The sequence below is a fragment of the Arachis ipaensis genome, chromosome B10 (genome assembly GCF_059453495.1).
Source record: "Arachis ipaensis isolate K30076 ecotype BB chromosome B10, ASM5945349v1, whole genome shotgun sequence".
NCBI classification, from domain to species: domain Eukaryota; kingdom Viridiplantae; phylum Streptophyta; class Magnoliopsida; order Fabales; family Fabaceae; genus Arachis; species Arachis ipaensis.
Window position 1 is genome coordinate 148395041 of NC_142435.1, and position 20168 is coordinate 148415208.

Here is a 20168-nt window from a genome sequence, read left to right on the forward strand (position 1 = left end):
TACTGATTTTGAAATATTAAAAAAAATTAATAAATATACTTACATAATCATCATAGCTGAGATAATTTATAATATAATATTCAGGACGATTAACATCTCTATATTTTTTCTTCTTTAGCATTTTGATTTGTTTTGTATGAAAGGGTTCTGTGTGTTGTTGTTGAAGGATGAAGAAGAAAAAAGAATGTGGCTGCTGGGTGGGGGGATAAGTGAAAACGTTAGTTTGAGGGACTTTCGGAGGTAGGTGTGGCAAGTAAATACATCATTGCTGCTTGAGGGGGCACCGTCCTGGGGAGCAAGGGAGCTGCGACGCGTGGAAGTCCCCTCACAACTCGGAGGGTCCGTGTTGTCCTTGCAAGACGGACCGTGCGATTAGCTCCCTCAACACGCACGGTCCGATTTCGTTCCTTTCTGATCCCACACTGCAGGTAAAGCACACAGCCGTCCCATAACGCCGTCTTGCCCCAAGGTGACCTTTAAGTCTATAAGACTGCTTGTTTTTTAGAACATAATAAGATAAGATATTAAGAATAAGATATAAATGACAAAAATATAAAAATTAGTATTTTTATATTTTGTTTGATAATAAATTAAAATAAATTATAAAAATTTAATTTATTTTTTATTTAAAAAATAAAAATATATAATTATAAAAAATTAATAAAAATAATAAAAAATAAAAAATAAATTATCATTTATTAGTTTTTTAGTGTCTTTTTTTATTAAAATTAACATAAATATACTAATTTAATATTTTTAAATATAATATTTTTATTTATATTTTATCTGTCAAATATAATTTTGTGTTTTTATATTTCTGTCATTGTAAAGAAATATAGCCTAAAATATTACGAAACATTTATAAAACACGTGCTAATTAAAAAGTGAGATAGATATTGACTATACGACATTGAATGAGGAACTCATCCACCTGAAATGTATGTACAATAAAACGTGATGAAAAGAAATTAAAGCACGCTGCTGTGAAATAAAATAATTAATCCTCTTTAAGTTTTGGTTGGTAATCTTATTATGTTCAATAAATCACATTTAATTTATGACACTTTTCATTTGAATATACAAAAAAACAAATCTCTACTCTTGATATATCATATATACATACACATAATTTTCAACATTTCACCTAATGTCTATGTATTTAACAGAAACGAAAACAGATTAGTTCAGTTAGAGTTTCTATATTATTAATAGATTTATTACTGTTGTTGTTGTTATATATATTTTTTTTAAATAATTTTATAACATTAGTTTTTTTATTTTATTGTTTTGAAGTGAGTGAAATAAAAATAATTATGAGAAAATGAAATAAAAATAAGATGAAGAAGAATTAATAGAATATGAGGAGAAAGAAGAGAAAAAGTTTTAAATTATACAGAACTTATCATAATAAAAATATCAAAATTTCTTAATATATACACATATATTTCTTAGTTTTTACACCGAAATTTTATTATAAAAACACAAAAATGTCTTTTTTAATACTATATTTTTTTCTTCTTTATTTCTTTTTTTCTTTTAGTTGAATGAATGTAGGTTCATCCTTTATCTTATTAATTTTGCAGCATTATGTGTCTCTTCTTCTTCATTGTTTGATTTTTTTAATTCTTATTAAAAGTGTAAAAGAAGAAGAAGAAATATACTGAAATTTCTTAATAAATACACATAAATTTCTTAATTTTTATACCGAAATTTAGCTACAAAAGCAGAAAAATATACTCTTTAATGCTGCATTTTTTTTATTTATTTATTGGTTTAAGTTTAATTATTCTGTCAGTCCCTATAGTTTTACCGAATTTTTAATTTGGTCTCTATACTATATCAAATTTCGTAAATAAGTCCATACTGTGACAAAAACGTTGAAATTAATGGAATATTCTGTTTAACTATATAGAATATTCAGTCAAGTATTAGACATATTCGTTTTATTTAATGGAATATTCCGTTAATTTCAACATTTTTGTCACGGCAGGGACTTAATTACATAATCTAATACAGTATAGGGATTCAACCGAAAAGAAAAAAAAATATGGAGACCTAATTGACAATTTAATGAAACTATAGGGATCACAGAGTAATTAAACATTATTTGTTTCTTTCTTTTAGTTAAATGAATATAGGTTCATTGTTTTTATTCTTGTTAAGAGTAAAATAAGAAGAAAAATATGAATAAGAAAAAAATGATAATAAAAAAAAAAAGAAGAAGAAGCAGTTGCAAGACCTAGAGTAATTTATCACGGTCTAACGCAAGTAGTTATGGAATGATTAACACTTTTTGGTCGGATTGTATATAACATTCTCCCTCACCTTGAAGAAGGAAGGATTGGACCCCTCATCGTTGTGTAAGTTTTGAATTATGCAGAACTTATCAGAATAAAAATACACCAAAATTTCTTGACAAATACACATAAATTTCTTAGTTTTTACACTGAAATTACTTAATGATTGCAACACGCAAACTCAGTTCGAAAGAATCCCGCTAGGGAGTCAATAGGGTATCTATACAATGGACTGTTTATTTGGCCCAATATGAATTAAAAATTAAAATTACCTACATCTTACCCTAATTCAAAACGTGCTATTCATTTTTTGATAACCACCACCACATAATCTCTAATTCTAATTTTTCCCCAATCCCCCTCTTTTCACCGACCGTAACCTTACCCATAAAACCCCTCTTTTGATAACCTCTTTTCACCTCATCCGATCTCTTGCGTCGTCGACGTCGGGCGGGAGACACACGCCGGCTATGAGGGTCTCGCTGCTGGTCCAGGCCGGGAGAACAGCGCACTCGATCGAAAGATGCTGGTTGGAGTCGCGGCGATGGTTGCTGCAGGGGTCGCTGCGGTGCCACGGCTAGTCCGTGTGAAAATTAGTAAAGCTAATTTTAGAAAATATATAAATAAATAATAACTAAATAAAGTGAGAGGTAATAAACAATCTTAGTTTATAACCTTAGAAATTTAGTGGTTGAAAAAGAGAAGAATTATATACCTCTAATTGACGGATGGTTCATATTGAAGAGACTCACCTATAAATTGAGTTTTTCTTTAATTCATTTCAATCAAGTCATCCAAAGAGAATAACATAATATTTCTTTGAGTAGTTTTCTTCTATATATATAGAGAGAAGTGTGTTCTCCTTTTGTCAAGAGAGAGTGTTATTGTAGTCTCCTTGTGATAGAGAGAAGTTGTAATTCTCAAAGAAAGTTATTCAATTGTTTCCATATTTTATACAAATTTCTAATTTTTCATCTCTATATTTTGTTGTGTCATTTGTCTGGTACCTAACAGTCCGGGACGCGAGAACAGCGCGCGCGATCGGAAGGTTTTGGTTGGCGTCGCTGCGATGGTTGCTGCAGTGCCGCGAGAAGAACGCACACGATCGACAAGTACAGGTGGTGGTGGGTCGCCTATGCGCATGTGGGTGAGAAACAGGGAGAACGGGAGAGAGAAGGCAAGACCGTATAGAGAGATTGTGTTCGTTTGTGTGTTTGAGTAACCGATACCAACCCTAATTTTTTTCAAATTTAAAATTAAAAAATATTCAAAATTAATTAATTTTTTATAATTTAATTTTAATTGCAATTTAACCCTTATTGTACACATTGTACAATACATACATTGACTCCTCATACTTTCTCAGTTCGAAAACAAGCTCACAAACAAGACTAAATCATGAACAAAAACAAATCCAAATCAATTTTAGATCACACAACGTCATTAATATGACAAAAATTCAATGATGACGGTAATAATAACGACGATAACGATAAAGAAGATGACGATGACGATATAATGATAACGATGATGATGATGATGGAGAAGGAAGAGGACGAAACGAATAAAAAGAAGAAATCAAATGAAAAAAGGGAAGAGGAGGAGGAGAAGGCAGTGATAGTAATGGTGACTACCATAACAAAAGAGAAAAAAAGAAAAAAAGAAGGAGAAGAAAAAAAAAGCAACTAAAATGTTAGTAAGAAGAAGAAGAAAAAAAAAAGTAGGAGGAGGAGTAGGAAAAGGAGACGTAAACAAAAAAGAAAACAGAGAAGGTAGAAAATGGGAAAAGAGAAAAAGCATGATTTAAAAAACGGTTATAACAATTTAGTTAGATTTAGTTAAGTATTTTACTTGAATGTAGAATTTTATTCTTAACAATAATATAAATACAAAAGAGTAAATTAAATTAAATAGTGATGCCTATAAATATATTAATCAACTAGTATATATAATAAACAAAATTTGCTTTGTGGCCTTACGTTTTGGTATGAAAAATCCCCATTTTGAGTAACTACGTAAAGAACCAACTCAACCAAGAGCAAGTTCTTAATAAAAAAAGGTATAATGACATTGAACCCAACATGTTCAAATTTTTACACAAAATATACATTGAATCCAAACCAATTCGCTTTAATTATGGGGGGTCTTTGGGCAAAATAGTAAATTGCAATAATTGCTTTGAGTGAGACTAGACATTAGAAGATTCAGTTGACACTACTCAGAACCCAAAATGAATGTGAAAAACATGTTAAAATCTATCACATACCTTAGGCTACATTCAAATAAAATGTCTAAATTTTAAATTTAAATTATTGTTATCAAATATAATAAATATAGAATTAAAATTTATTTACTTAATAAAAAATATTTAAGATGAGTCCATAATTGATAAGAAATAATGAATTCAAAAATTTTAACTCCACCTTTAATTAAAGGGTTCATCATTTGAATCTATAAGGAGACGGTCTCTAAAACTTAATTAGTAAATTAAAATGATTTTCTACTTTTAATAATAAATTTTTTTGATGATGTCAATTTTTATAAATATTTTACATTATAGTTTGTACAATTTAAAAAAAAAGAAATAATATTATTAAAATAGAAGTGATATTGCCATCTTCTTCAATAATAATCAAATAAGTCTCTAAATTTAGCAATTGTTTTCGTTCTTTCTTAGCTTTATCCAAAAAATTTGTCTAACAAGTGTATAGATTTAAAATTTAAAGTAAATTTAAAATTTAAATTCGTCTAATCAAAGAAAATTAGTCAAAAACAGCCATAACTTGCCTTATTTAGCATTCATTAATTGTTGTGATAATTAATTAATACTAAATAAAGCAAGTTCTGACTGTGTTTTTTTTTTGTCTACCTAGCATTATCCATATTAAATAAGATAAATTTTAACTGTTTTTTTAATAATAATTAAATTATTTAATAATGGATTAAATGAATGGATAAGAGACAAATTCTTTTAATAATCAGATCTTCAAGATTCCTTTTGTTGTTAATGCTTGACGTTTATCATAATTGAGCTATGATTATCATTTTTTTAAAACTATATTATTTTTGTTTTGTGGTTTAGGCGTTATATCATTAGATTAGAGATAGCTTAGACATAATCTAATTTTTTTTTGTTTTTTTTGTTGCCCATGGTATTCTCCAGTCCGACAGGACAATGACTAATCCATCGCGGATTGGAGCTCCATTTAAGAGTCTGTTGCTGGCCAATGGGTTGCTGCATGTACAAGTCGGAATTCGAACCCCCCGACACTTGCTTAAGCGGACGAGTGAGCTGACCACTCGACCAACCTAAGTTGGTTTAGACATAATCTAATTAACTAGGCATAAACACAACTATATTATTATATATATTACAATAATCATGTGGACATCAGAAATTAATTCAGCTATAAATAAATTAATAATCCTATATTATTATTATTATTAAAAAGTTATGAAATATATATAACAAGATAAGTGATAGCACTGAAACTAATTGATTTTGTTAGGTGGTTGTGACAACCACGTACTGAAACAGAATCAGAGAAGAAGCAGTGACAAACATGGAAAAGAACAAAGCCTCATCATGCAACTAAGTACAATATTATAAAAAAGAATATTGCAACAGATTTTCCCATTTGGAGTTTATACAATAAAATAATATATAGTCACTTGTGCGATCTCAAGAGTTATTTCATGTTGGATATGATTCCCAAACAACTTTTAGAAATTTTTTTAAATATATCTAAAACATAAGTGAATCTCAGTAATTCATTAATTTTAGTCGTTAATTTTAATTAATATATTATATTTTTTTATAATTAAAATCAATAATTAAAATTACTTAAATACCGATATTTTAACTATACTTAAAAGTCTTTTTAAATTTTACACCAATTTTCTTTATACATATATGGACTCTTTCCCATGTTTTCACTAATTCTACAATATATATATATATATATATATAGATATAATCATAACTAATTTAAATTAGTCTAATAGTTAATTTATTAATATATTAAAATAAAATTGAATATTTAAATCTTTTTTGTACATATAGTAAAACTTTAAATAGAATTATAAATTGCAACGAATTAATTCTTGATCTGCTAAATTAACAAATATTGTGGACAACAAAAATAAATAAATATTAAACCATAGAAAATGGTTTTTCTATTTAGTATTTACATTGTGAATATTTCTTCTTTAATTAGTTTTATTATTTAATTCTTATTAATCGTATAAAAAATTATTTTAATGTAACATAGATAACAAGTTGATTATACAAAAAATTTATGTAAATCCAACAAAAATTCTTGTGTGAGAGTATATAAGTTTGTTCTTAAAACAAAAAATAAATCTAAAAACAATTGTGATTAATTAATTATAATAAAATTCTATTATTAAAAAAGATAATATTAAATAGACAAAAAAAAAAGTCAGAATTTATCTTATTTAATATTAATTAATAATAATTAATAAATATTAAATAAGAAAAAATATAGCTACTTTTTACTAATTTTCTTTGCTTACCAAACATTTTCGTATTAAAAAATTATATATTACAAGTGTTCTATTTGTAGAAAGAAACAAAATATACAGCAAGAGTTGAAAGCACCGCTTGAATTTAATATTTATAAAAAAGTGAAAGACGTATCAACAGTGTATATATTGGGATCTGCTGCTTTGATTCTGCAGATTCTCCCACCAAATTCAATTCACCCAATATTAATTTCTATTTTTATTAGAACCCCAGTTATTTCATAATTTTGATTTATTTATTTATTTTTCTTTTTACTATTTATTTCCTCTAGTTGTAAAAACATTTTTAATTCAAAATTTTATTTAGTCAAAAAATAAATGATGTGAAACAGTTTGACAATATTAATTAATTTATTTGCTGATAATTCTATTAAATAAATGAGATAGTAATTAGTAAGTGAAAGAAAAAATAATTATAAAAAAAGACAAAGAGATTATATAATTTTATGAATAATACTAAAAAAAACTAACTTATCTTAACTAATATCAGCCAAAATATTTTTAAAATTATTTTATTTATTTTAAATTTTAAATCTTAAATTACAAATTTTTAATACTAAATCATAAACTTAAATTATAAAATTGAATAACTAAAAATTATTTTTCTATATTCTCTCTCACACAAATAGTGATGTACTATATATTTATAAAGATAATTATATAATTATTTTGTATTTTTAAAATTTTTTTATTTATATATATGTTATTATATAAGTTAAATTATTACTAACTTAAATAATATATTTATTTCAAAAATAAAATTTTAATATACTAATAATATAAAATAAAATATTTTATATTATATATAATCATATATTTTTTAGATAATTATTTATATAGTCAAAATAAAATTTATATATAATTTTATAATATATAATTAAATATACATATAAACTTATTTTACAATCCGAGAGTATATCAAAAATAAACTTTAATAATAACTGAATTTTGCCGTTCAATAAAAGAATCTATTTTATTTTTAATTAACAAAACCAATTGGTGTTTTTCTATATTGCAACTGGACCACTTTCCAAAAATATTTTTTTTGATTGAACAAGTAAATACATTGTAAGAAGTAGTAGCCACTAGCCAGTTAGCCACCATAAAAGAATCATTTTCTCAAACCTTATATACTCCTTACATGAATTTAATTTTAATATATTGTCAATATAAAATAATTTATACGTGTATATTAAACTATATAATATTACATTAATAAAAATAAAGAAAAGTATGAGAAGCCAATAGAATATTTGTACAATGTGTACAATAGAGGTTTAGAGAGTATTAGAGATATAATCATTAGTGTTACCTGTTTCCATTAGCTGAAGTTTTTGGAATGAGTGGTATCATGACATGGTATTAGAGCTCCAGATCTAAAAGGTCAAAAGTTCGATCCTTGATGAACCTGAAAATCAGATGTTTATTTTATAACTCATATAACTATTGTACAATGGGTTATATTTTATATTAATTACGTAAATAATTATTTTAAAAAAACAAATATAATTATATTTGATACTTTAAAACATTAAAATTAAAGTCATTACTTTCTTAAAAGAATAAAATAATAAAAGAAAGAATGATTCAGAAGAAAATAAATGGAAGAAGCAGATGAAATTGGGAGAAGTAGGTCCCACACCACTTGGGTCTTCAACTTGGGACCCAATCCAATGAACCACTCTCACCACCACCTCTTATAAATCCTTCTACCAATTCCTCTTTCCACCGCCATACTTCTTTTTCATTCCATTTTCCACTTCATTTTACCATTCTACCCCTCTCCGCAGCCGCCACCACCACCACAATCGCCGACGCTGGCGCAGCCTGTAACATGATCGTAGAGATAATCCACAATACAGAAACAACAAGATCAAGAACAGAATCAACATCAACATCAAGAATTCGAAGAAGAAGAAGAACAAGAACGAGAACGAGAAGAATAGTGACTTCACTGGCATGGTGCGTTGTTACAGCTTAGGGTACATTCTGATCCTGGTGGTTCTGGCGACGTCGATGGTGGTTCTTCCGCTGATGCTGCCGCCGCTACCGCCGCCGCCGCTCGTCCTCCTCTTCTTTCCGGTCGGCATCATGGCCGCCCTCATGTTGCTCGCCTTCTCGCCTTCCGATCAGCAACAAGTCGCACGAAACGTCGTCGTTTACGCATCGTAGATAGAAAAAATCAAAATTAGGGCATAAAATCGAAATCGAGATCGAAAATATGGCAATTTCGGTTTACCACATTTTAGGTTTCTGGAATGTTCGGATCGGTTTTCTTCTGGAAATTCGGGTCCTTCCTTCAAGCCAAGCTTTCTAATTTCGATTGGATTGCTTTGTTTTTTTGCTATTAGTTTTTTTTTTTTTTAATTTTTTCCTTTTTTAGTTACGTGTGTTTATATAAAAGGAATTAATGTACAAGCACGGAAAAGAAAAGAAACAAATTAGAAAGGAAAGGAAAGATTCATTGTATTTGTGGCATTCGTAAACTTTTTTTTGTTTGTTTAGGACGTTTTACTTTGTAGACGAGTAATTTGAATTAATATTTGGCTAATTATCTTAATTAATTAAACAGTCCATTTACCCATAAGTCTTTATAGTTTATACTGATATTTTGCTATAAATGTACAATGTTTTTTTTAATGTATTTTTTTTATATTTTTCTTTTTTTAGTTAAATGAATATATATATATATATATATATATATATATATATATATATTTATTTTTTAAAATAATTTTGTAACATTATATGTTCTTTTATTTAATTTTTTATTTTTATTAAAAAAATAATATAAAAAAATTTGAGAAGATAAATTAAGATGAATAAAAAAAAATAATAATAAAAAAGAAGAAGTAATAGTAAAAAATAGAAAGAAAAAGAAGAATTTTAAATAAGGAAGAACTTATCATAATATAAATACATCGAAATTTCATAATAATAACATAAATAGTTTAGTTTTTATATCAAAATTTTGTTACAAATACATAAAAATATTATTTTTAATGCTGTATTTTTTTATTTTTTTATTTTTTAGTTAAATGAATGTAGGTTCATTCTCTTCTTAATAATTTTGCAGCATTATGTGTTTTTTCTTTTTTTGTTTGATTTTTTTATTAAGAGAGTAAAATAAAAAGAATAAAATGAACAAAAAAAAGAAGATGAACAAAAAAGAAGGAGATGATAATGATGAAAAAAGAGAAGGAAGAGAAGTTTTGAGTTAAGCAAAATTTATCAAGAAATAACATTGAAGTTTTTTAATCGTTACACAGAAGCTTTTTAATTTTGACATCAAAATTTTTAATTGTGACACAGTTTTAATAGGGTTATCATTAAGTAATTTTAGGGCATCGAGGATTATCAGTAAGTAATTTTGGTGCATTCTAGATTTAATTTCAGTGCATTCTAGATCTAAATAAGGTGCATTTTTTGTTTGAGTTTGTTTTCGGAATGCCCCTCAATTAACTTTGAAATTAGAATAAAAATACACCGAAATTTTTTAACAAAAATACATAATTTTTTTAGTTTTTACAAAGAAATTTTGCTACTAATACACAAAAATATTTTTTTAATGCTGTATTTTTTTTCTTTTTTTCCTTATTTCTTTATTTCTTTTAGTTGAATGAATGTAGGTTCATGCTCTTCTAAGTAATTTTGCAGCATTATGTGTTTTTCTTCTTCTTTGTTTGATTTTTTTTATTCTTGTTAAAAGAGTAAAACAAGAAAAAACTTAAGAAGGTAAAACAAGAAGGAAAAAATGAATAAAAAAAAGAAGATGATGATAATGATGAAAAAGAAGAAGTAGCAGCACAAGATGAGGAGGAGGAAGATGAAGAGTTTTGAATTATACAAAACTTATCAGAATAAAAATATACCTAAATTTTTTAACAATAACACATAAATTTCTTAGTTTTTACGCTGAAATTTGACTACAAACCCCAATTAACTTAGAAAATGCACTAAACTTACTTAATGATTGCGACACACAAACTCAGTTTGAAAACAACACACAAAAATAACTTAATTATCAATAAAAACACATCCAAATTAATTTTGGATCAAGCAACATCATCAATATGACAAATTCTACGATAACGATAACAATAACGACGATAACGATAACGACAATGCGTATAAAAAGAAGACAGCGATGACTGATGATAAAGATGATGGAAGAGAAGGAGAAGAAGCAATTCCAATAAAAAAGGAAGAGGAAGAGGCGGTGTTAGTGACGACGATAACAAAAGAAAAAAATAACGAAAAAAAAAAGAGAAGAAAAAGAAAAAGAAAAAAAACGTGCAACAAGGAGCGCAAAAAAAAATATACACAAATAAATATAAATGACTTAATTGTACTTGTTTAATTAAATAACTTATATGTAAAAATTAATTCTCAATTAAAATACAACACCAACTTAAAATTTGGGACCATAACCGCCAAATTGATGTCAAACATATATAAATAAATGAACTTTTATTTTTTCGTTAAAAAATAATTTTTATACATTTTAGAATTATACATAGATAATTAATTATATAAAATATTTATAATTTTTAAGTAAAATTACCTTTTTATTAAAGAAAGGCTAGAAATAAATAAATGATTGTTTGAGGGCATTATAAAGTGATAAAGGAGGCTCCTATAATGCTATCAATTCGAATTTATCGTATATGAACATAAGATACAATACAATATAGATATATAATTATACGAATTTTAAATTTTTATAAAATACACAGATAAAATATAAAATATTTTAAAAATAAATTATAATAATATTTAATATTAAATATAAATTAAAAATTTAATTATTTTAAATATTTATAATTATATAAAATATTTAAAATATTTTTATTTTAATAAATAATTATATATATTATTTTTAAATTTATTTTAAATATATATTATAAATAAAATTAAATATTTTAATATATGATAATATTTAAATATATCAAAATATATTAATATTTTTTTTATTAAGACATAATTAAATATCGAAAAAATACGTATCGAACATTGTGAATGAATGTGGTAGATTTTGTAGTTGCCATTTGCCAATTTGCTACATTGTGCTATGGGCTTCTTTGCTGTTTTCTTTGGGAATTGCGCTTTAATTTGAGCTTCTCAATGTCTTAAAATATTTTTAATTTCCTTCTGGATCAAACTCATCGACTGAAATAAATAAATTCCTTCGCAGCCATATGAAGCAGTGTTTTCTTCTTTTTCGATAATTGTGTTTTCTTCATTCTACTACTTTTTCACACTCAAAATATTTATTTTTAAAAAATAGAGAGTAATTTGTAAATGCAATAATGTTATTTAATTCCTTAATAAAAAGTTGCGGATATTATGTTATAATAATATTAATTTTTAAAAAAACTCTGTAAATATAAAGTGTTAATAAAGCGGCGTCGTTTTTCTTACACTTAATTATTGGACTCTAACTATTCTATTTAAAGGTTTGGGCTCAGGTGCAGTCGACTTCATGTGAAGTTGATAGTTGAGAGTCGTTAGATGAAAATTTAGTCAAATCAGTCAAATCATCTAACCGCTCTCAGTGATCAACTTCATGTGAAGTTGACTACATCTGAATTTCCACCCTGTTTCATCAGAGTTCACTTCAATGAAGAGAGAATGGTCATAAAACTTGTTGCTTCTAAAGATCAAATTCGAAAAATAAGATTTAAACAACTCAAACAACTACCTGATGCTACTTTTCATGTATCTTGCAAGCAAATCTGACAATGTAAGCTTCATTCTCGCTGAAGCCTGTTTCCTTGTCTTGTGTTTTTCGTTTTATTATTTCATAGGATGTTAGAAAACCATTCTTGTCACTTGCAACTGCAACCCCAAAATATAAAAATAGAATAAAAAAGTAAGGTGAACATATGAGAAATACATGGGCTCGAATTAGTTGGAAATAATTGCATGATTTTATATTTGATAGGAATGGAGTGCACATACAAGATTGTGTTACAATGTTTTCATGTATTTGCACATCCCATGTGACACTAAAAGAACATGTCGAGCTCAAGGCTTACACAAATTTATCATACAATTTATGACATTCAAATGCTAAAAAATCATATGAATTGGTTAGCTCTTCAAATTGTGTTGTGGAGAGGTTACCGTTACACCAGACAGGATATTGCAACCCCACTTTCTTTATGGCGAATCAGCACCATCTAATGTCTCACATTTCGTTGTCAATGATGTCCCTCATCATCTGTATCGGGACCAGGCCTTCGGTTCGGATCGCATCCTTGTTCGGATCCGGACTAATGAAGAACACAGTCGGGAGCCCTCGGACCTGAAAGATATGGAGATTTAAGCGTCATTGAGAAGATGTCTTCAAAATGGAAACAAGAAAGGAACAAAAATGGACGCTTGTGTCTAAAATCTAGATCTGATGCTAATGTTTGACAAAAAAAACAGATATGTAAGATCTAACTATTTTATTGTCTTGAATAAATAAGGTAAGTACATCAAAGTCTATGATATGAACATATAAAACCGAAAATCAACTACCAAATCAGTCATATGTATAGAATACATGTTAGAATACGAATATACATTGAAAATATGTAAAACAACACATATACACACAAATACATTATAGCCGATTTGATTGCTAATTTTTAACGTATACATAACATTTTTTATATACATGTGTGTGGGTTGAAAATAGCAGATTGTGTCATTGTGATATTTCGGAATAAATTATGATTTATGAGATCAGACTGTAAATCCCAATTTATTATATTTGGATTTCACTCGAAACATCACAATCCGGTAATTTTACACAAATGGTCACATTTTGGTGATGTGAAGTTGTTTTCTTTTTAATTTAGTAGTTTATTCGAATGATGGAAAAGAGATTAATACCTGCATGTCACGTGCAAATTCATATTCATCATCTGTATCAACCTTCACAATCATCGCATTCTTCTCGTACTCAACTGCAAGCTGAAAAAATCTAAATGGTAAGTTGCTTCACATAATTAGTCCCTTTGAAATAATTAGTATTAGACAAGTTAGCTAACACCTGTATGAAATTTCAGTAAAAATAATGTAAACTTATTCTGCTTGTAAATTGGTTGCAAACTCGGGGCATGGCAGTCGGCAGAAATTACTTTCTAATTTTACTTAGAATATTATGAACAATTTTACAATCCTTTAGTTAGTACTGATATTTTCTTCAGTAAATTCTGGAGAAATTCAAGGATTGGAGCTCCAATTACAGGAAAAAGAAACAAGACTGTCCATTAAAATATTCTACATTATGCTGCTTGAGCACAACATAATCAAACTCTCCAAACTTTTTGACTGAAAGAGCCCAACTAATTTTGACTGAAAGAAACATAAGTAATATTCTATTTTATGCTGTTTGCCCACAAGTAATATCTTATCTTATAAACCTTTCTAACTTAAAACAATTATTTTCCACTAAGTTCATCCTAGCACAGTAAGAGAATAATGGTGATGGAATGAACAGCCACTGCTAAAAAATGCAGCAGCCATGATTTCAAACATATCCTTGGAAAGTTTCATGAATTCTTAATCATCCCATCTTCCCCTAACATAATAAGAAGTGATAAGATCTTTCACTCTCTTCCAAATTTTTCACTTCTGCTACCAATATAGTTTGGAACATAATGGCTCTCATCCACACAAAGAAATAATAAACATCATGATTATAACTTCAGCTGAATGAAGAAAATCCCCATCACTTAAGGAATGTGCTTGCAATAAATACACCACATTTTGTGGTTGATCAGACCGAACCACATACTCTCCAATAGAAGGAGACCCGGAACAATGCATACGAACGAGATTTCAAATTTCTTGTCACATTACATAATGATGAAATTAATAATTTCACAAAACCAAATATATTCAAATATGAAATGACAAAAGATTTGAACTATATAAAGCAAGCCATTATGCCTTCAAATAATTGACTTCAAATTTGTCAAAACCAGCTATGGCCATCTGTAAAGAACAATGCTCCTAACAATGCTCTTGCAATAAATACACTATGTTTTGTTATTGATTAGTTTAACCAAATACATCATCAAATAGAAGGAAATACCTAACACCGGGGCCAAGGAAAATGAACAAGATTACAAACTCATTGTCATATTATATAATTAACCATTTAACAATGTCTAAAAAAAACCTGTTCAAATATAAAATGGCAATAGAAGTTTGAAATATCAAAAAAACCATTTCCATTAGCCTCCAATTACCCACAATAGCCGTTACTTTCTGCAAATAATTGAGATAAATATCGATAAGAATCGAATTTTCAAGTGTGTAAACCGGTTACAAGTAGATCTTTGTTCAACACGGTGACGCCAAAGGTTCAAATGATTAAAAACTCAAAATGATAACAATCTTCTTCTATCTCTATTGTAATACATGCAATTTGCTTTCTAGAAAGTGGAAACCAACATCACATAAGCATTCAAGGATATACAAAATGAAGAAAACAAGAGTTAGTTAAGCATTTACTTCATCAACTAAACCACATATACCATTTCAAGTTCTTGAGCCATTAAGATGCAGGGTCCACACCATGTTGCATAAAAATCAATAATAAGAGGCACATTTCTTTCTCCCTTCACAAGCTCTTGAATTTCCTCTGCTGACAACTTTTTCTGCAAATCCAAAATAACAAGCAATGCCATTACTACTAGAAAATACATCAACATTTTCATAATTAGTTCAACAAAAAAAAAGAGCAAGAAAATAAAAAAATTCTTTCTTTTACATAAAAGTTACCAATAAGAAAAGATGTAAAATTTAGTTTTCAATGCTTTTATTATGCATTTTTTAAAATAAAAAAAAATTTAAAATTTCTACTAATACTAACCTTTTAACATGTGCCAGACGAGTTAAATCTCAATTTGGCCCCTGAAATTTGGCCTAATACTCAGAATGACCCCCATAATTTCGTTGGCCTCAATTAGAACCCCAAATTTACAATTGTGACTCCAGCTTGCCCCTGCGATCATTTCCGTCACCGGAATGCTGATCTAGTGCAATTGCATGACATGGTGGACACTACTTAAACGACGGTGTATTAGTTTCGCACACAAATCCTTTGGAAACCACGTAGTGTAAAGGTTTTCTCGATATTTGACAACTTATGATCGTCGTAGTGGAAAGAAAGAGAGTTTTAACCCACAAAAAACTGAAACGACGTGGTTTCCAAAGGGTTTGGGCGCGAAACTAATGCGCCGTCGTTTAAATAGTGTCCACCGTGTCATGCAATTGCATCAAATCAATATTCTGGTAACGAAGATGATCGCAGGGACAAGTTGGAGCCATAATTACAAATTTGGGGGTTCTAATTGAGGCCAACGAAATTATGGGGGTCATTCTGAGCATCGGGCTAAATTTCAGGGGCCAAATTGAGATTTAACTCGTGCCGGACAGATGATATCTAAACCCTAAAATATTTTAGGTGGAAAGAATACTCGTGAATTTCGGTATGCAGATGAAATGGAATCAGTAAGCGCGAATTAGTATGTAATATGTCACTTAATTAGCGAATTTATGTAAGTATGATTTGCACTGTAGGAAGCTAAAAAGCAAAAAAATAGAAAAAGAAAAGAAAAATCCATAACCTTAAATTTGAAAAATGTTTAATTGAAGTAATTTAAAAAAGATAAGATAATATGGGACATACCACGAGGTAATCTTCTCTGACGTATTTACCCTTGGGAGGGTTGCAGAGCAATTTTCTTGGCATGGTGGAGAGTGAGAAAGGGGAATTGGTTCTTGTTGAAAAGGTAGGGTTGTTGTTGTTGTTGCGAAGAGAAACGGAGAATGGTTTGGAATTGGAAGAGAAGAATGAAATGGGTGAGAGTGTGAGTGTGGCCACACTCTGATGGCAATGGAGAAGAACCATTTTGAGGGAAGAAGAAGAAGAAGAAGAATAGTTTGGGGTTTATGTTTCTGTTATGGGGTTTATCTCTTTTACATTTTTCAGCTCCATATTCTTTTTTATTTTTAGATTTTTTTTTCCCTGGAAGAAAGGAAACATGTAATGAGTCAAATTAAGGACAATAAAAATGTTTTTTTTAACTAATTTATTGGTCAATTCATCAGTTCATTTGTTTACCTCATTGTTGGAGGTTCAAATTTGGTTTCGTACATGTAATAATTTAAAGACAAACTCTTAAATAAAGTTGACTTGATAATAAAAAAAATATTTATAAAAAATATTGAAAACCTTTAATCGTTTATTTTTCAATAAACTTCTTTATTACTTAACAAATTTCTTACGCAAAATATTTTGACCATTTTTTTAACCAAATAATTTAATTTCATTACTCAAAGATATAAGGTACAACCTTGACTCATTGAGAGATTAAGACTAAGAAGGAGAATAAGAAAACCTGACTTTTGGCAAGAAAAATGGGTTGAATGGGTCAATGGGCTATTGGGTTAGGACATGGATTAGGTATGGGTTATAGGTTGTCTTAGGCCTTTCTTCTTAACCCGATTTAAAACTAAATTATCAGCAAGACCAAAAAAAAAAAGAAAAAAGAAATTATCAGCTATTGTATGATATAAAAGGAGCAAACATGACTCGCATACAAGTTCAAATATCAAATTACATATTATTATTTTACCAAAAAAAAAAAAATTACATATTATTACGTATACACAGAGAAAAAAAAAATGACAAAAAGGTTTGGATCCTTTACTCAAAAAATGAAAAATCCATAAAAGTTATGTATTAGGGCACTAATATCTACTTTTTCTTTTTAAATTAATAATAATAATAATAATAATAATAATAATAATAATAATAAACTTAGATTGGGCTAATTAAATAAGTATTAACCTTTAAATGGAGTTTAGATCTACAACGGATTAGTTCGACCCGCTAAACTAAGAAATACTGTATAAAAAAATATGAGGTTAATTGAAATAGTACGTAAATATTTAATCAATTATATTAAATATATATCAAAAATAATCACCAAATTAGTTATCATAAAAAAATATATATTAAAATATAAATATTTATTGAAAATAAATTAAATAATATATATTATATAAATACATTTTGATTTTTTTTTATCAAAATAGTAATTTTTTTTATGTTCAATATTCTAACTAAGAGGTTCAGGGTTTACATCTTTAAAATAGCAAAAATATTTTTATAAATTATATACGATAAAAAAAACTTTAAAACAAGAAATTTATACACTATATTTCTATATATTTCCTGTATATAATTGATAGAAGATATGGTTAACTCTCAAGTCACAACCATGAGGTTTAAAAAAAAATATGGTTGTTTGAATTACCTAAATACCATTAATCCGTTGGACGAACACCCGAAAATTTATGTATAATAATCTTAAAAAATCAGGAATAATCAGCAGTTCTTCAACTATGATTTGATTATTATATCATACATCAATTGCAGATAACATTTTACAAAAGAAAAAATTTTCTATCTTCAAAGATTCGTGAGAAAAGAAGAGAATATGAATTGATTCGGAACATATTAAGTCAATCTATTCGACCTACGTCATAAAGAAGAATAGTTCATTACTTTTGGTGTTTTCAGATACCACAAATATACTTTCAACATAACAATAACAAAGAAGAAGTGGAAACATAAAGAAAATGACAGAAATGGAAAGGAACCAATCAAATGGATTATAGCAAGCGAAAAAGCTCCACCGTTTATTGGAATTGAGTTGAGTAAATCACCAAAGTAAAAAAATTAATTAAAAAATATGAAAATTCAGATACAGCCAACTTCACGTGAAGTCGATAATTGAGAGTCATTAAATGATTTAAATATTTGACTAAATTTTCACATAAAATTAACTGTACCTGAATTTTCACCATTAAAAAAATTAAAAAATTAACTTGAATCGATCAAATAGTTAGCTTAAATAAATATTACAAATATTAGTGATTTGAATTTATATAATAATCCATTAGCTAATAAAACTTTAAATAAAATTTAAATCTGTGATGAATTAATTTTTAGCCTCTTAAACTAAAGGATATGCATAGAAAAAAAGAGAAAAAATAAATAGATGTTTAATTTTTTAATTCAAATACATATAAGTTTCTGATTAATTGAAAATATAAAAATATTTTTGACTTTTTAAAATACGAAATATTTAGATTTCTTTATTCAAAATATATAAAGACTAATGAGTTTCTTAAAAGAACTTAAATGTCTTCCATTTTAAAAAGTCATAAACGTTTTTGTATTTTTTATTAATTAATAATGTATTTGTCTTCGAAATAAAAAGTCAAACGTATTTATTCTCTTCTCAAAAAATAAATTAAAATATCTACTATATATGATTCCTCAGCACAATGACTAAACAAGAGTCTTCATTAGAAAGCCATTAGGATTAGTGGCTATGAATCACCGAAAATACCTTTCAAAAGGCACATAAAAATAGAGCTATCACAACAAATAAAAGTGCAACCCTCTTAGTGACATGGAGAAGAGATAGTAAAGATAAAAATAATTAAAAAGTAGACCATAAAATGGAAAGGAAAACATGACAATAATGGCTATATGGTTTTAAATTGCGATGTAATTACAATAATAATTATACTTCATAAAAATATTGCAATAAAATAGTGTTTAAACATCCATAATTATAATTGCAATATGATAAAGCGGATACCAAGAATAGTGGAACAACAATTACAATGGTATTCTACAATTTATCAGAACAACATTTATTTTCTCTTATATTTACACTTGCATTAGCAATATGTAAAACTACATAAAACTATATACAAAATTATCATACTTATCATTATGATTGTGTACTACATTTTAAAAAACATAGCATTCTAAAGCATATTTAATTTTTATACACTAACCGTGTAAAGAAATTTTATAAAAACATCTAATTTATATTCAATTATTTTACATATACATCAAAATTCAACATTAAATTAGTTATTGGTATAAAATATATATTAGAAATAAATTAAACAACATATATATTTATATATAAATACACAATAATTAATTTAATAATCAACAATGCTAGTAACCAAGAAGGTACCAGCTAAAAACCAACTAAATGTCCTTGGGTGAATCCAAAAGCTCTACGTGGATGGTGCTTATGCTAGACATTAGGATGTTTCTTCTACTAGGTATCAGAATATTTTTTTTTCATACTAAATGGATATTCTTATATATTTTATAAATTTTTTTATATACTAAGAATTAGAATTGTTGGAAGCAGAGTTCCGTAATCCCCACCCCTAATTCTCCAACGTATCACTCAGAATTTTAATTTGGGTTAAGAAACAATTAAT

The 20168-nt window shown here is 27.4% G+C and overlaps 1 protein-coding gene across 2 annotated transcripts; it reads right to left on the bottom strand.

The window, feature by feature from the left end:
• Nucleotides 1–12207: 12207 nt before the first annotated feature.
• LOC107624312 (Thioredoxin z) lies at nucleotides 12208–16835 on the bottom strand. 2 transcript variants are annotated; one of them, XR_015883255.1, is made up of 5 exons: nucleotides 16534–16835; nucleotides 15377–15499; nucleotides 13725–13805; nucleotides 12969–13149; nucleotides 12208–12680 (listed from the first exon to the last, which is right to left on the bottom strand). XR_015883255.1 is itself a non-coding variant. In XM_016326808.3 (4 exons), the coding sequence occupies exons 1-4, from the start codon at nucleotides 16753–16755 to the stop codon at nucleotides 13033–13035; spliced, it is 543 nt and encodes a 180-aa protein (XP_016182294.1). In that variant the 5' UTR covers nucleotides 16756–16835; the 3' UTR covers nucleotides 12750–13032. The 2 variants fall into 2 exon arrangements, 1 of the variants encoding a protein (XP_016182294.1); XM_016326808.3 differs by lacking the exon at nucleotides 12208–12680 and having other exon boundaries at nucleotides 12750–13149.
• Nucleotides 16836–20168: the final 3333 nt, after the last annotated feature.

Coding starts and splice junctions, on each gene's coding strand:
- LOC107624312 (XM_016326808.3), bottom strand. CDS start 16,755: ATGGTTCTTCTCCATTGCCATCAGAGTGTGGCCACACTCACACTCTCA. Junction 15,500..16,533: donor TCAGAGAAGATTACCTCGTG/GTATGTCCCATA, acceptor TTGGATTTGCAG/AAAAAGTTGTCAGCAGAGGA. Junction 13,806..15,376: donor TGGCTCAAGAACTTGAAATG/GTATATGTGGTT, acceptor AGATTTTTTCAG/CTTGCAGTTGAGTACGAGAA.